Raw genomic sequence first — 16919 nt, forward strand, 5'->3', positions numbered from 1 at the left:
GTCATCTATGATGTAGCATGTATCGGTATTTAATTCCTTTTCATGGCCGAATAATTTTCCATTTTATGGATCTACAACATTTGTTTATCCATTCACCAACTGATAAACATTTGAGTAGTTTCCACTTTTTACTATTATGAATAATACTGCTATGAACATCTGCGTACAAGTTTTTATGTAGACATGCGCTTTCAATTCTCTTGGGAATATACTTAGGAATGAAATTGTTGAATTATATGGTAATCCGATGTTTAACTTTTTGAGGAACTGCCAAACTGCTTTCCAGAGTGGCTGCACCATTTTACATTCTCACCAGTAATGTATGAGGATTCTAATTTCTCCATATCCTCAACACTTGTTACCGTCTTTTTGATTATTGCCATCCTAGTTGGTGTGAAGTAGTATCTCATTTGGTTTTGACTTGTAGGTCTCTAATGACTAATGATGTTGTGCATCTTTTTATATGTTTATTGCCCATTTGCATTACTTCTTTGGAAAAATGTCTATTCAAATCTTTTGTCCTTTTTAATTTGGCCATTTGTCTTTTTATTGTGTGCTGTAAAAGCCACTTATATATGTATGATTTGTAAATATTTTATTCCCTTCTGAGAGCTGTCTTTTCACCTTCCGGATGGTGTCCTTTGAAGTAACAAATTTTGAATTTTAATGAAGTCCAATGTATCTGTTCTTTTGTTGCTTGTGCTTTTCTGGTGTCCTATCAAGAAACCCCTGCCTAATCGAAGGGCACAAAGATTTACTCCCATGGTTTCTTCTTTTCTAGTTCTAACCCTTACATTCAGGTCTCTGATCCACTTTGAGCTTATTTTTGTATATGAAGGGAGGCAGAGGTCCAACTTCCCTGTTCCATTATTCCAGTATCATTTATCAAAGAGACTATTCTTTCTCAAGAGAGATCTTAGTAGAAGGACCCTAAGGCATGCCTCGTCCCACCAATACAACTAGATAACTATCAAATCATCCTAAATGCCCCAGGAACTCATCTGAAGATTGGCAGAACAAACTCCACAAGGGAGAGATGAGGCTGCATCGAAGAAGGCAGTAGCACAGAGACCTGGCTTAGGAGAGAAAGGGATTATGGCCGCTGCGATGAGCAGGGAGCCTTGGTCACGGAGGAGGGCAACAGACACACTAGCACACAGGGGAGCACGTGGGGAAAACAAATCCCCATAGCAACTGGCTTGGAAAGCGAGAGGGCCTGAATTTCGTGAGCTCTTGCAATCAGTAGGGCCTAAAGCGGAGTTTTAAACGTCAGTGTGCTTGGCTCTGGAAGAGCTCAGAAGACACTGGGGCTGCTCCTGGGGAGAAGGCAGGACAAACAGCCCACGGACATACAGTGTGGAAACAGAGATCTGAAGAGCACCCAGGGCGCACAGTACGGAGGTTATCTGCTCCTCTTAGAGCATGTCCCAGACAGGCAGCATTCATGGAGAGACCCCTTGGGGAACAAAGAAACTGGCAGGTACCATTTCACGCCCCACCCCTCAGCATAAGCACAGGGCCACCTGCAGGAACCAGCATAGTACTGACACTTGCTACCTAACTTGCTTACACCCAAGCTCTCCCACAGCCCCACACTCTAGAAGAAACGCCCTTCCCAGTCACGCTTCCCTCAGCTCCAGGTCTGCAGGCCCCCTCCCCCAGAAGACCGGCCCGAACCCTTGCTAACACTGCATCTCCCGACCCAGGAGAGCCTCAGTTCTGCCAACAGTGGTGACAGGTCTCACTTCACAAACAGACCAGAGCACACCTAGTTAAAATGTGCCACATTCAGGCCAGGGACGGAACTGTGCCCACAACAGGCAAAGAGAGCGTCTGCAGATGCCTGGCCTGAAGGATAAAGTGGCCAGGGCACCACAGCAGAGCACACACAGCACACACAGCACACACAGCAGAGCACACACAGCACACACAGCACACACAGCAGAGCACACACAGCATACACAGCACACACAGAGACACTCCCAGAAGGGCCAGGCCCTGGGGAACAGGGGACACCACATGGCAGGGCACTAGAGCACCTCTTCCTCATAAGGCAGTTACCCTTAAGAACAGGAGACGCAGCCGACCTTCCTAACACACACAGACAGGCACAGAGACTTGGACAAAATAAGAAGACAGAGGAATTTGCCCCAAATGAAAGAACAGGACGAGGTCCCGACCAGAGATCTAAGTGAAACAGATACAAGTAACATGCCCGATGGAGAATTTTTTTAAAAGATTCATTTATTTTAGAGAGACAGTGTGAGCAGGGGTAGGGGCAGTGGGGGAGAGAGAGAGAGAGAGAATTCCAAGCAGACTCCACACCGAGCATGGAGCCGAACGAGGGACTTGATCCCATGACCTCGAGGCCACAACCCAAGCAGAAACCAAGAGTCAGATGCTCAACTGACTGAGCCATCCAGGCGGCCCCTGAGGGAGAATTTAAAGCAATGACCACAAGGATACTCAATGGACTTGAGAAAAGAGTGGAAGGCATCAGTGAGACCATGAACACAGAGATAAGGAATAACAAAGCAGAGATAAAGGTCTCAATAAACAAAATGAGAAACACACTTGATGGAATGAAAAGCAGGCTGAAATAAGCAGAGAAATGAATTAGCGACCTAGAAGAGTAATGGAAAATAATCAAGATGAACAAAAGAGAGAAAAAAGAATTATGCAAAATGAGAACAGACTAGGGAACTCAGTGACTCCATCAAACGTAATAACATTCATATTATAGGAGTCCAGAAGAAGAATAAAGAGAAAAGGGGGCAGAGAATTTCTTTGAAGAAATAGTGGCTGAACACTTCCCTAACCTGGGGAAGGAAACAGATATCTAGATCCAGGTGGCACAGAGAACCCCTAACAAAATTAACAAAAGCAGATCCACATCAAGACATATTGTAGGGGCGCCTGGGTGGCTCAGTCAGTTAAGCATCCGACTCTTGGTTTTGGCTCAGGTCATGATCTCAGGGTCGTGAGGTCGAGCCCCACGTCAGGCTCTGCACTCTGCAGAGTCTGCTTGTCCTCCTCCCTCCCCCTCAAATAAATAAATTCTTTAAAAAAAGACATATTGTAATTAAGATGGCAAAATATGGTGATAAAGAAAAAATATTAAAAGCAGCAAGACAAAAGATGAAAGTTACATACAAAGGGAACCCCATAAGGCTATCAGTGGATTTTTCAGCAGAAACTTTATAAGCCAGAAAGGAATGGTATGATATATTCAAAATGCTGAATGGGAAAAACCCGCAGCCAAGAATATTCTATCCAGCAAGGCTATCAGTCAGAATAGAAGGAGAAATAATGAGGTTCCCAGACAAAAACAAAGGAGTTCATGATTACTATTAACCCAGCCCTGTGAGAAATATTAAAGGGGACTCGAAGTGGAAAGGAGAGACCAAAAGCAACAGTATAAAGGTAGGAAACACCGAAGCAGTAAAAATGAGTATTTCTGTAAGAAATCAGTCAAGGAACTCACAAAATAAAAGGATGTAAAATATGACAGCCTACACTTAAAATGTGGGGAGAGAGGAACAAAGAACGGGTTCAAAGTTAGAAGACCATCAACTTATATAGACTGCTATATGCAGAAGAGGTTATTTATATACAAACATAATGGTAACCACAAATCAAAAACCACTAACAAGTATGCAAAGAATAAAGAGAAAGAAATCCAAGTATACCACTAAAGAAAATCAGCAAACCATGAAAGACAAAAAAGGGATTAGAGAAAATCTTCAGAAACAACCACAAAACAAGTAATAAAATGGCAATAAATACATATGTGTTAATAATTACTCTGAATGTAAATGGACTAAATGCTCCAATCAAAAGACACAGGGTGACAGAATGGATTAAAAAAAACAAGACCCATCTATATGCTACCTACAAGAGACTCATTTGAGACCTACGATACTGTGGATTGAAAGTGAGCAGATAGAGAAACATTTATCATGCAAATGGCTGGCAAAAGAAAGCCAGAGAAGCAATACTTATATTGGACAAACTGGACTTTAAAACAAAGACTAACAAGAGACAAAGAAGGACACTAAACAATCATAAAGGGGATAACCCAAAAAGAAGAAAAACAATTGTAAATATTTATGCAGCCAGCATGGGAACACCCAAATACACCAAAGAGTTAGTAAGAAACATAAATGAACTAATTAATAATAGTAGAAGATGTTAACATCCCACTTACATCAATGGACAGATCATCTAAACAGAAAATAAGGAAACAATGGCTTTGAGTGACACACTGGACCAGATGGACTTAACAGATATATTCAGAACATTCTATCCAAAGACAGAATACACATTTTTTTTTTAAACTGTGCATGGAACATTCTCCAGAATAGATCACATATTGGGCCACAAAACATGCCTCAACAAATTCAAAAAGATCAAAGTCATACCATGCATCTTTTCTGACCACAACGCTATGGAACTAGAAGTCAACCACAAGAAAAAATCTGGAAAGAGCACAAATACATGGAGGTCAAATAACATGTTACTAAACAATGAATGGGTCAACCAGGAAATCAAAGAAATAAAAAAGTACATGGAAACAAACGAAAATGAAAACACAATGATTCAATACCTCTGGGATGCAGCAGAAGCAGTTCTAAGAGGGAAGTTTATAGCAATACAGGCCGACCTCAAGAAACAAGAAAAATCACAAATAAACAACCTGACCTTATACCTAAGGACCTGGAAAAAGAACAATAAACAAAACCTAAAGCCAACAGAAGGAAAGAAATAATAAAGATCAGAGTAGAAACAAATGATATAGAAACTAAAGAAACAACAGAACAGATGGATGGAAACCAGAAGCTGATTCTTTGAAAAAACCAATATAAAAAGAAAAGAGAAAGGACCCAAATAAATAAAATCACAAATAAAAGAGGGGAAATAACAACAAACACTACAGAAATACAATTATAAGAGAATATTATGAAAAACTATATGCCAACAAATTGGACAACCTAGAAGAACATTCCTAGAAACATATAAATGACCAAACCTGAAATAGCTTGAAGAAATAGAAAATGTGAACAGACCAATTATCAGCAAAGAAACTGAATCATAATAAAAAAAAATACCAATAAACAAAAGTCCAGGACCAGACGGCTGCACAGGTCTTCTCAAACTATTCCAAAAAAAAAAAAAAAAACAGAAGAAGGAAAACTTCCAAATTCATCCTATGAAGCCAGTATTTCCCCCTGATACCAAAACCAGATAAAGATACCACAAAAAAAGAGAACTACAGTCCAGTATCTTTGATGAACACAGATGCAAAAATCCTCAAAAAAACACTAGCAAACCAAATTCAACAATACATTAAAAAAATCCTTCACCACAATCAAGTGGGACTTATTCTTGGGTTGCAAGGGTGGTTCTATATTTGCAAATCAATCAATGTGATACATCACATCAATAAGAGAAAAGAACCATGTGATCATTTCAATAGATGCAAGAAAAGTACTTGCCAAGGTACAACATCCATTCATGATAAAAATCCTCAACAAAGTAGGTTTACAAAGAACACCTCAACATACTAAAGGCCATATATGAAAACCCACAGCTAACAGCATCCTCAGTGGGGAAGAGCCTTTCCCCTAAGGTCGGGACCAAGACAAGAATGTCTACTGTGACCACTTTTATTCAACATGGTATCGGAAGCCCTAGCCACATGCAGTCAGACACCAAAAAGAAATAAAAGGCATCCAAATTAGCAAGGAAGAAGTAAAACTTTCACTGTTTGCAGATGACACGATACTATATGTAGAAAACCTGAAAGACTCCACCAAAAAACTGCTAGGACTGATAAATGAATTCAGTAAAGTCACAGGATACAAAATCAACATAGAGAAATCTGTTGCATTTCTATACACCAATAATGAAGCAGCAGAAAGAGAACAATTCCATCAAAAATAGTAAGATAACTAGGAATAAACTTAACCAAAGAGGTGAAAGACCTGTACCTGAAAACTATAAAAAACATTGATGAAAGAAATTCAAGACAACACAAAGAAATGGAAAGACATTCCATGCTCATGGATTGGAAGAACAAATATTGTCAAAATGTCTATACTACCCAAAACAGTCTACACAATTAATGCAATCCCTAATCAAAGTACCAACAGCATTTTTCACAGAACTAGAACAAATAATACTACATTTGTATGGAACCATAAAAGACCCCGAATAGCCAAAACAATCCGAAAAAGAAAAGCCAAAGGGGGAGGCATCATAATTGCAGGCTTCAAATTATATTACAAAGATGTACTGGACCACTTTCTAACACCATACACAAAATAAATTCAAAATGGATTAAAGACTTAAATGTGAGACCTGAAACCATATGAATCCTAGAATAGAGTACAGGCAGTAACTTCTCTGACATCATCTGTAGCAACTTTTTTCTAGATAGGTCCCCCAGAGGCAAGGGAAAGAGAAGCAAAAATAAACTACTGAGACTACACCCCCCCAAAAAAAATCTTTATCAGAGTGATGGAAACAATTAATAAAACTGAAAAACTACTGAATGGGAGAAGATATTTGAGAAGATGTATGGGGGGGGGGAAGAGAATGTGTGAGAGGGCACGTGGAAGGGAGGGGCAGAGGGAGAGAGAGAATCTCATGCAGACTACCCACTGAGCATGGAGCTCAACTCGGGGCTTGATATCATGACCCTGAGATCATGACCTGAGCTGAAATCAAGAGTTGGACACTTAACCGACTGAGCCACCCAAGCGCCCTGCAAATGATGTATCTGATAAAGGGTTAGTATCCAAAATATATAAAGAACTTATAAAACTCAACACCCAAAAACCAAATAATCCAACTAAAGATGGGCAGAAGACATGAATAGACATATCTCCAAAGAAGACATCCAGATGGCCAACAGACACATGAAAAGATGCTCATCATCACTTATAATCAGGGAAATGCAAATCAAAAATACAATGAGATATCACTTCACACCTGTCAGAATGGCTAAAATAAAAAAACACAAGAAACAACAGGTGTTGGCAAGGATGTGGAAAAAAGGAATCCTCACGCACTGTTGCTGAGAATGCAAACAGGTGCAGCCACTGTAAAAAACCAGTATGGAGGTTCCTCAAAAGGTTAAAAATAGAACTATGCTATGATCCAGCAATTGCACTACTAGGTATTTACCCAAAGAATACAAACATACAAAAAAAAAACAAATTCAAAGGGATACATGCACCCTTATGTTTATAGCAGCATTATTTACAACAGCCAAGATATGAAGCAGCCCAAGTGTCCATTGATTAGTGAATGGATAGAGGAGATGTGGTATAATATATATACATACACACATACATACACACACACACACACACACACACAATGGACTATTACTCAGCCACAAGAAATAATGAAATCTTGCCATTTGCAATGATATGGATGGAGCTAGAGAGTATTATGCTAAGTGAAGTGAGTGAGTCAGAGAAAGACAAATACCATATGATTTCACTCATGTGTGGAATTTAAGAAACAAATGAACAAAGGGAAAAAAAGGAGACAAATCAAGAAACAGATTCTTAATTATAGAGAACAAACTGATGGTTACCAGAGGGGAGGGAGTGGGTTAAATAGGTGACAGGGATTAAGGTATGTACTTGTCATGATGAGCACTGTGTGATTAAAATAAAAACTTAAGACCATTCTATCTCCACTGAAATGTCTTGGTATTACTGTAAAAAAAAGAAAGCGATTATTCATAAATATTAGGGTTTATTTCTTGACTCAACACTATTTTACTGATCTATATGTTTATCCTTATGTCTGTATCACGACATCTTAATTACTGTAGCTTTGTATTGAGTTTTGAAATTAAGGAACGTCAGTCCTTTCATTTCATTGTTCTTTTTCAAGATTATTTTTACTACTCTTCGTCTCCTGCACTTCCATGTGCACTTAAGAACAAGCCTGTCAATTTCTATAAAAAAAGGCAGCTGGGATTTTGACAAGGACTGCACTGAACTGGCAGATCAATTCAGGAAGTACTGCCATTGTAATATTAGGTCTTCCAATCCATGAACCAGAGATGTCTGTTGACCTAGGTCTTGAATTTCCTTCAATGGTGTTTTGTAGTTTTCAATGTATGAGTCTTGAACCTCTTTTATTAATTTTTACTTCTAAGCATTTTATTCTTTGTGATGCTATTCGAAATGGAATTTTTTAAATTTCATTTTTGGATTATTCATTGCTAATGTGTAGAAATACAGTTGAGTGTGTATATTGATTTGTATCATGCCATCTTGCTGAACTCGTTTATTAGTTCTAATAGAGTTTTTTTCTTTTTGGTGTATTCCTTAAAATTGTCCATATAGAGGACTATGTCACCTGCAAATATAAATAGTATTACTTCTTTTCCAATATGGATGCCTTTTATTTCATTTTCTTGCCTAAGTGCCCTGGCAAGATAAGTGGTGAAGGCAGACTACTCTGTCTTGTTCCTGATCTTAGGGGGAAAGCATTCCTTCTTTCACTGCTATGTATGATGTTAGTTCTGAGTTTTCATAAATGCAAGTTTTATATAAATGCCCTTTAGCAGGCTGAGAAAATTCTCTTCTGTATATTCAAGAATTAACTTTACCCAAAGAGAGGTCTGGCCTTTGCCCTCAGCTTCTGGAAGGTAATCTTCATGTTTACCTTGTAAGGTAAGGAGTATCCTTGTTTGCCTTAGGGCCTTGGGTCACACTGTAACAATATGATTTAGGGTGGGGGCTTTGGTCACACAGTATGAGTAGACCTCTGGAGAATGGAGACTGAGACCAAGCACGTGATTAATCAGTCAGGCCTATGTAATGGGGCCCTAATACAAACTGAACAGTGGGGTTTAGGTGAGCTTCCCTGGTTGGCAATACTCCAGGAAGGACTGCCACATATCAATGCTGGGAAACTAATGTGTTCCACGTTTAGTACTTAACTGGATTCCACCCTATGTTTCTCTTCCCTTGGCTGATTTAAATCTGAACCCTTTTGCTGTAGTAAACCATAACTGTGAGTATAACAGCTTTCAGTGAGGTCTATGAGTAATTCTAGCAGACCTGAGGGTGGTTTGGGGGAAGCCCCTGAACTTACAGGTGGTCTCAGAAGTAAGGGTAGTCTTACGTGGACTACTGTGGTCTCCCTAACTCTGCAGGTGTTACAACTCTTTGCACCTTTTATTCCTACTTTCTTGAGTGCCTTTACCATGAGAATGTACTAGGTTTTGTCAAATGCTTTTTCTGTGTCTGAGATGATCATGTGCGTTTTTCCTCTAGTCTATTAATACATTGAATACATGGATTGATTTTCGTATGTTGAACCAACTTTGCATTCCTGAGATAAATCCCACTTGGTCATGGTGTATAATCCTTTTTATATGCTGCTAGGTTCAGCCAGTACTTTACTGTGGGTTGGTCCACCTATATTCATAAGGGATACTGGTCTCTAGTTTTCTTTTCCAGTGATGTTATTAGAATATACTTGCCTCATAGGATGAGTTGGGGAGTGTTCCCTCTTCTATCTTTTGGAAGAGTTTGCAAAGGTTTGGTGTTGATTCCTCTTTATATGTTTGGTAGAATTTACCAGTGAAGTCATTTAGGCCTCGACTTTTCTTTGTGGAAAGTTTTCTGATTACTAATTCAAGGTCTTCGTTATACTTCTATCAGATTCTTCTTGAATTATTTCTGTATTTTGTCTTTCTAGGAATGTGTCCATTTCATCTATATCATCTAATTTCTTGGCATACAAGCATTCACAGTATTCCCTTATAATCCTTTTAATTTCTGGAAGGTCAGCAGTGATGTCTCTCATTTCATTCCTGATTTTAATCACTGGAGTCTTTTTTTTTTCTTTATTGGTTTAGCTAAAGTTTTGTCAATTTTATTTAACTTTTCAAAGAACCAAGGTTTAGTTTCATTTGTTTTCTCTGTTGCTTTCTACATAACAACTGACTCTGGCAAACACAAATGAAAATGTACATTCTGAAAATAACATTAAATCTGCATCATGTTGAAGTTGGTAAAGAGTGTTTTTCAATGCTTTTTAAAATAATTTTTTACCAAAAATGTATCATGACTGTCTTATAGAAGGGTAATGTGCCTACAGAGATTTGGGAGTATATTTCAGATTCATCCCACCTTCTTCCTGAACACCCAAAGCCCATGAGAAAATCCAGCCAACGCCTGTGTTCTGTGACATGCCTATCTGTGGGTGACAAACTGAGGCATCTGGCTCTAGGTTTACCTGAATGGTTGAACATCTTGACGCTGTTTTTAGAGAAGACTAATGCATGTCCCATCCAGAGCCTGGGGATAGAACGTTAACCCGGGATGCTTAGGAAGAGCCTTTGAATTTTAGCTCCAGCCTCTTAAGAGTACACACCAAGCACAACATAAACATTATTTTCAACCACCATAGAAATATGGCTAAATTGGAAAAAAGGAAATCAGACATTTTGTTTTAGCAAAGTAATATACTCACCGTTCATTATCCAAGGCATATCAAAGATCACCATTTTTGCTGAAAGACAAAAAAAAAAAAATTCATTGAATGTGATTTAGTACCACTACAGTAATATCACTTATACCTGGTCTAGAAAAAGCTGGTGATCTAAACCTAACTAAAAACTGAGCTAGCTGACTCTGTTCTAATTCAGTGAAGTTTGAGTGGTGCTCGAACCAAATTAACTTCTCACACTGATGAGGGGCCCACCCAGGGCAGCTTTTTGGAAATGACCACTGCATTATCACTCTCCTTTGGCAAATAGCCTGTTCTTTTGTTCATTTATTGCTTTTGCTGTTTGCAGAAAGGTACGAAAGAAAATAGTTAAATGGGTAAGTGGAATCTTTGGATGTGGCATGTCATATTAGTGTTGAAGTCCAGTGAACTTTAAAATGATTTCAATGTCTATATGTTAATTAATTGAATTTAAATAAAAAAATGATTTCAATGTCTAATTTATTGGTTTTGCTAAGTTTCTAGAGATTATATTGTTAAACCACTCACACATTTTCCCTTCACCCTAACTTTAATACACCATTATGTTTTAAGAAACAGAATTTATACTTTTCTTCATATTATAACCCCAGCAAGCCAGTAATTCCCAAGTATACAAAAGTATTATTTGCATATTTAGATGAAGACTTGAATAGCCCTATTAACAATTATGAGAAAGAACCAGAAATCAAAAAGGGAAGTTTTGATATCCAATTCATTGTTCTATTACAAATGAATCAAAATATAATTTCATGTGAGAAACAAGGTATCTTCACAGAGGTAGCCTGGTGCTTAATACCTCAGTTTTCATCTGTGATATGCCCAAAAAGATGTGGACTTAAGGTTTTACGAAATAATGGTTGTGTTTCATGACAGATTTTGAAGCATAATCAGATTCTACAAAACTTAATGTCTGCAAAACTACATTATGTAGGCAGAATAGATACACATTACCTCTAGTTAATCAGAATGAATAGTATTCCAATTCATGGTTTATATAGAACCATGAATTTATTAATAGTTCTCTCAAAAGAATCTTAGGTATGTTTTATAAGGTAATAATGATATTTATATTTATAAATGGCTCTTCACAAACTTTTAGATATTTCAATAAACAAATGGATATTTTATTTTCATTTTATACATAAGAGGAACAACCTAATCATATGGGGTCGAAATTCCCTATTGACCATTTGATTGGTACTAGAAAACTTAATGAATCAGGGTACATGGTGGATCCAGGAAGAATTCAGAAGGAATAGCAGATCCTCCAGGTTTCCCAACCAGACATTCTCTTTACCTAAAAAGTTTCATGAATACTCCCTCTGAAGACATGGGAGCATGGGGTAGCAGTGGCACTGATCCTTGAGATTCACCATGCCTGCTGTCTGTTCCTTACTTCACATGAATAATAACGTGAAAGCATGCCAAAGTTAAGAAGATTTAGGGATTTTAAGCTTTAATATCACCTAAGTCAGAAGTCTCAAAAGACCCTAATTGTAGTATTTCCCAGGTTGTGCCCAGACAGATCTGTGAGTTTCCATTTTCTGATATCCCTGTTGTCTCTCTCCTGCTTTTTTCACTTTTAGTCCACTGGAGTTAAAAATATATGGCTGTTTATGTGGGACAACATCTTGATTTCTCCAGAGGGAAACCATCATATAAATCTAATAAATCAAAAATAAATACGTAAGATTTAGGAGTTCTTCATTCTGGTAATTAATGCAAGAGTCACAATTAAAAATAAACTCTAAATGCCAGACTTAAATGCAGTGTATGCTAGTCCAATTTTTTTTTAAAGATTTTATTTGAAAGAGAGAGAGCGTGCGCGAGAGCACACAAACAGGGGGAAGGGACAGAGGGAGAGGGAGAAGCAGACTCCCCGCTGAGTAGGGAGTCTGATGTGGGACTAGATCCCAGGACCCTGGGATCATGACCTGAGCCAAAGGCAGACGCTTAACCGACTGAGCTACCCAGGTGCCCAAGTCTAACGTTTTCTTAATGACAATTTTAAAATTAACGATTAGTAACACAGTATATTTTATGTATGAGTACTGCTTATCACACAGTATACTTTATCAATACTGCTTATGTGTTTCTTATATGTAAAAAGTTCCATATAATAAATATTATTTTAAATGAGCTTTTTATTGAAAGATGCCTAAAAATGGGATAATCTTCGAAATAAAGGTATGTTTTTATGTACCTGTGTGTGTGTGTGTGTTATAGGATGCCATCTATACAGTTTAGAACTTAAATTCTTAAAACTATAAAGGACGATTATGAAAATTTTCCCTTATATCTACTAGGATATGCGCTTAAACTTCTATGCACACATTTAAGCTCCTCATCAGAAAATAACACTTCAGGTATTAAAGTCTATAGTAATATAACACAATTTGAGCCATTGTTTATAGTTTCTATATTTTGTATTTTTATAAAAGAGTAAGTTACTTACAGAGGTATTTAGGATAATAAACCTTAAAGCAGTTGATGATAAAGCGTACAAAGTCCATGTCCTAAAACAAAGATTATACATTTAAATCTTTAAGACTATCCACATTAGAGAATTTTAAATTGCACATTTCTAAAGGTGATTAACTATTATATCACATAACATAATAATAATAAAAAAAATCTTACTGAATTGGTACCCCTTGGAATAGGGAAATAACATTTAAAATATGGTGCTTGGGGAAAGAAAAGTAGAGAGACAATTCTTTAAAAAATAAACTCATATATAAATACGTATCTATATTCCCAGGGATTAAGGTTTTAAGTCATTAAGCTACTTATAATAATCAGTCCTAAAATCAGGTAAAAGAAATCAGATGCTTAAACATCATTCCTGTTACCTCAAACTAGTAAGATACTTCAGGCTGCTAAAGTAACATGGCATTATAAAGTGGATCTAAAAGCAATGCCTATAGAGAAATTCTAAAAATCTGTTGAACAATTAAGGAATTATTGAAACAAGTATACAGTTTACAATCTCACTACTTGGAATGATAATACATGTATCAATTCTGGTATATTTGCTTTCTAAACCTAATTTCTATACCTTGTAATAGTTTCAATAAAATATGTTTTATCAATCTTTTACACAACAGCTAATCCAAACATACTGGTGTGCTGTATCTACTTCGCCTCTAGCTTCTTTCCTCTTATTTAGGGACCTCGAATTAGAATTAGAATTTTTTAGTTTATATTCGAGTGTTGTTCATTGACTCCAATTCCTGGGAAACTTTATGAACATAACTGTCTGTTGGTTCTACTGCACTGAACACAGCAACATGAATTTAGGTTATGAGGGTCACTATTCACATGGATCATTTCATTCCATGTTATTCCATGGCCGCAGGCCAACTTACTAATCCTGATCAGCCATCTTATAAGGACTGTAGGATGAAAGATAATCGGGCAAACTTAAATCCATCAATTACTGAAAGGTGAGTTGTCCAGAGATGAGTCTATAAAGTCATTTCTAGGATGTGAGTTGCAGCATCTTTAATTTCAGTAAACTGAAAGTACGCATCCTTAAGTGTGTTAAGTATTTTTTATGGAATAAATCCTAGTATATAATAGTACCTTTATAACTAATCATTATATCCACTGTGTACTGAGTTTAATAATTTGTATTTAAGAGTCAAAGAAATATGTCAAAATAACTAGTTCCATAAAAATTTGGTTACCTAGTATATGATTTGTGGCCCCCAGAGACTTTGCCCAAAAAGTCTTCATCCGATATTCTTGTTTTCGTCTTTTAACTGGATAGCCTTGCTTATAAAATCCCAAGTTACTGCTAATTCAAGTGGATTTGATAGGATACCACTGGTGTTAAGTATATTAGTGGGTACTACATTAAAAAGTTCCATGAAACCTATTGCTCTGCCTTCTGTGAGGATGTCTTCAAGGACTATTTATTATCTTGTAAAATGTCCTCCCTTTGGGGACCCATGAAATACTTTTCTCTCTAGTTCAAGTATCAGGAATGAATATACTTCTCCTAAGACACTGGTTTTAAAGTACGGCCACTGAAATAATTTTAAATGATTCCATTTCTTTCAGGCAGGCAGATGAAAGACTGGACTCCAATCAGTGGCCCAACTCTAACAAATAGCTTTTAATGTTTTTTGCCTTGCAATTCTGCATACTGTTCATAAGCCAACTTAAATCCTTTGTGAATCATGAGGGAGTCATATATAAAAATAACTCAATTAGGATTCAGTATTTTAAAAACATTAATAATGATTTAAATACTTAGTAATGCAAATAAACCTTATTTATAAATTAAAGATAAAGAGAGAGCATATAAGTAGTTTGAAAAAGAATCAGTTCAAGTCAATTCCTTGCCCCTATGTTTGGCAATAAAAAACATTAGCACTTGTTTATGATTCTGGGTTAATAATCAGAAACTGTCATATACAAAGGATGACAGAATTATGATTTATTTTTATGGAATACCTATTTATCTAGGTATTCTGATTTAGACTTTGGGTATAAAACAACTTACTCTGTAATCTACAAGTCACTGAAATGGAAACTAGATTGAAAAAATCCAGGGCAACGGACTCTTAAAATATACATAGAGATAAAGATGAAAATAAAAATGTGTGATCCCACCACCCAAAAAATCCTTTTGTTCTCTCTAGGCTGTTTTTTGTTTGTTTTTTTGATGTCTAAGAGTTCCTTTTTTGGAGGCTAGGTATCACTAGGACATAATCCTGTCGCCTTTTTCATCATTCATTTTTAAAAAAGGTATTTTCCACTATTACTACACTTATTTATAAACACCATTTTATATAGCTACATACACTCTATCAATTAATACACCATAATTTACCATTTGCCCATGCTGACATTTACATTTTTTTCTAAGTTTTCACTATTTTATTTTTTTAAAAATTTTTTCTAAGTTTTCACTATTTTAAATGATACTCTGGAAAAAAAAAAAACACTTGACACACAATGCTTTTTTCTGTACTCGGGATTATTTCTTTAAAATAGATTTCCAGAACTTAGTTACCAGGCAAAGAATATAAATACGAACACCTTAAGATTCTTAACATACTTTGCCAAGCGGACTTGCAAAAACGTTTCACCACTGCCCCAGGCAGGTGTGTGAAGGCTGCTTCACTGCGACCAGCAGTAGCTAAGGCTCGAATGTAAGAGACGACAGCTATCATCGGTGTGCCAAAGGATCCCCATTGCTGCTGAAGGGTCTGGTCTGTAGTTACTAAGGTCACAAGGGCCCAAGTTAAAGACTAGTGGGTTTTACTTATTTTTTAAGCTTGACAAAATCACCTGAAGAAAGCTGGTTTCCAAAGCTGGCCAAATCCAGCAAACAAAAACTCCCAACAGAATGACAAAGTACCATATGGGCAAAAGTCAGGTGAACATCTCACAACTGCCAAACATGGTATGACTCTAACAGTACTGCAGAGAGCGTGCATTACTTTCCTCAGCCCTTCCTGAGTGCATTTCTCTGTGCCAGGCACGGGGCTAGGTGCGGCGGGGTATTAGTACTGACAGAAGAGTTCCGTGTTACCACAGCTACTCGTTACCCTGCCAGCTTCCATGTCCCACCCTGACACCTTGTGTATCACATGAGGAACATTTCTAGGAAACTCACAGTTTCAATGCCAAATACTGAAGCAAATTTCTTTCTCCGCAAATCCTATTTCATGTCTGACTTGACTCACAATACACAAGGAAAACAAATCCCAAACAGAACTTGGTCAGCTCAAACGTACAGCAGTATTTGGCTGGGAGGAGTGTCGGGGAGGACATGACAATAAATAATGCTTGCGAATTAAAGAAATGCTTACTATGCTATTTATTCCAGTTTCTGACAGGTCAAACATCACTGTTACGGGTTTCCCATTTTCTCTTTTAGCATAACGTTCCAACCAGAATGCGATAAGCTTCTTTTTGTCCAACATGGTTTTCTGGTCTTTTACGTGATACTTCACCCTGATCCAGACTTTTAACAGAACAGAGGGTAAAAATAAGAAAGGTATCTGTCATTAGAATGTTATTTCACACACAGATCATTCCTTTCCCTTGCCATTTTCCTCATCTGCAATTCATTTTCTTTCTCAGATTAAAAACATCTCTTCCTTCTTTTAAATAAGAAATAGTGTGCATTTGGGAACTTCCAGGGGAGCAGAAAGGGAAACTCTTTTCCCCCCCTTGGAAAGTAAACACACTTCTCTAGGAAGAGGGAAAAGAAAATACAGGTGAACAAACAGTATCTGGTAATAACCTAACAGGACTCTTCACTGTGCTTGACAAGCCAGCCAGCCAGTGGTCGTGGGAAGCACCAGAACAAACGTGGCGTGCGGAGCAGCAGCCTGGACAGAGGGGCAGAGGCACGAGGGCGGCACGGGTCGGGG

The 16919-nt window shown here is 37.4% G+C and overlaps 1 protein-coding gene across 3 annotated transcripts in view; it reads right to left on the reverse strand.

Annotated features, from left to right (window-relative positions):
* The window catches only part of MOSPD2 (motile sperm domain containing 2), a 58390-nt gene that overhangs the window by 21137 nt on the left and 20334 nt on the right, over positions 1-16919 (reverse strand). For all 3 annotated transcript variants that reach the window (XM_025857713.2, XM_025857712.2, XM_073902061.1), the window contains exons 5-7: positions 16353-16507; positions 12983-13043; positions 10510-10548 (exon numbers count right to left, since the gene is read on the reverse strand). In XM_025857713.2, the coding sequence (XP_025713498.1) occupies positions 10510-10548; positions 12983-13043; positions 16353-16507 (255 nt within the window). The remainder of the gene's footprint in view (positions 1-10509; positions 10549-12982; positions 13044-16352; positions 16508-16919) is intronic.

This window comes from Callorhinus ursinus, unplaced genomic scaffold, assembly GCF_003265705.2.
Source record: "Callorhinus ursinus isolate GAN/ISIS: 27379988/994484 unplaced genomic scaffold, GSC_fseal_2.0 scaffold16, whole genome shotgun sequence".
NCBI classification, from domain to species: Eukaryota; Metazoa; Chordata; class Mammalia; order Carnivora; family Otariidae; genus Callorhinus; species Callorhinus ursinus.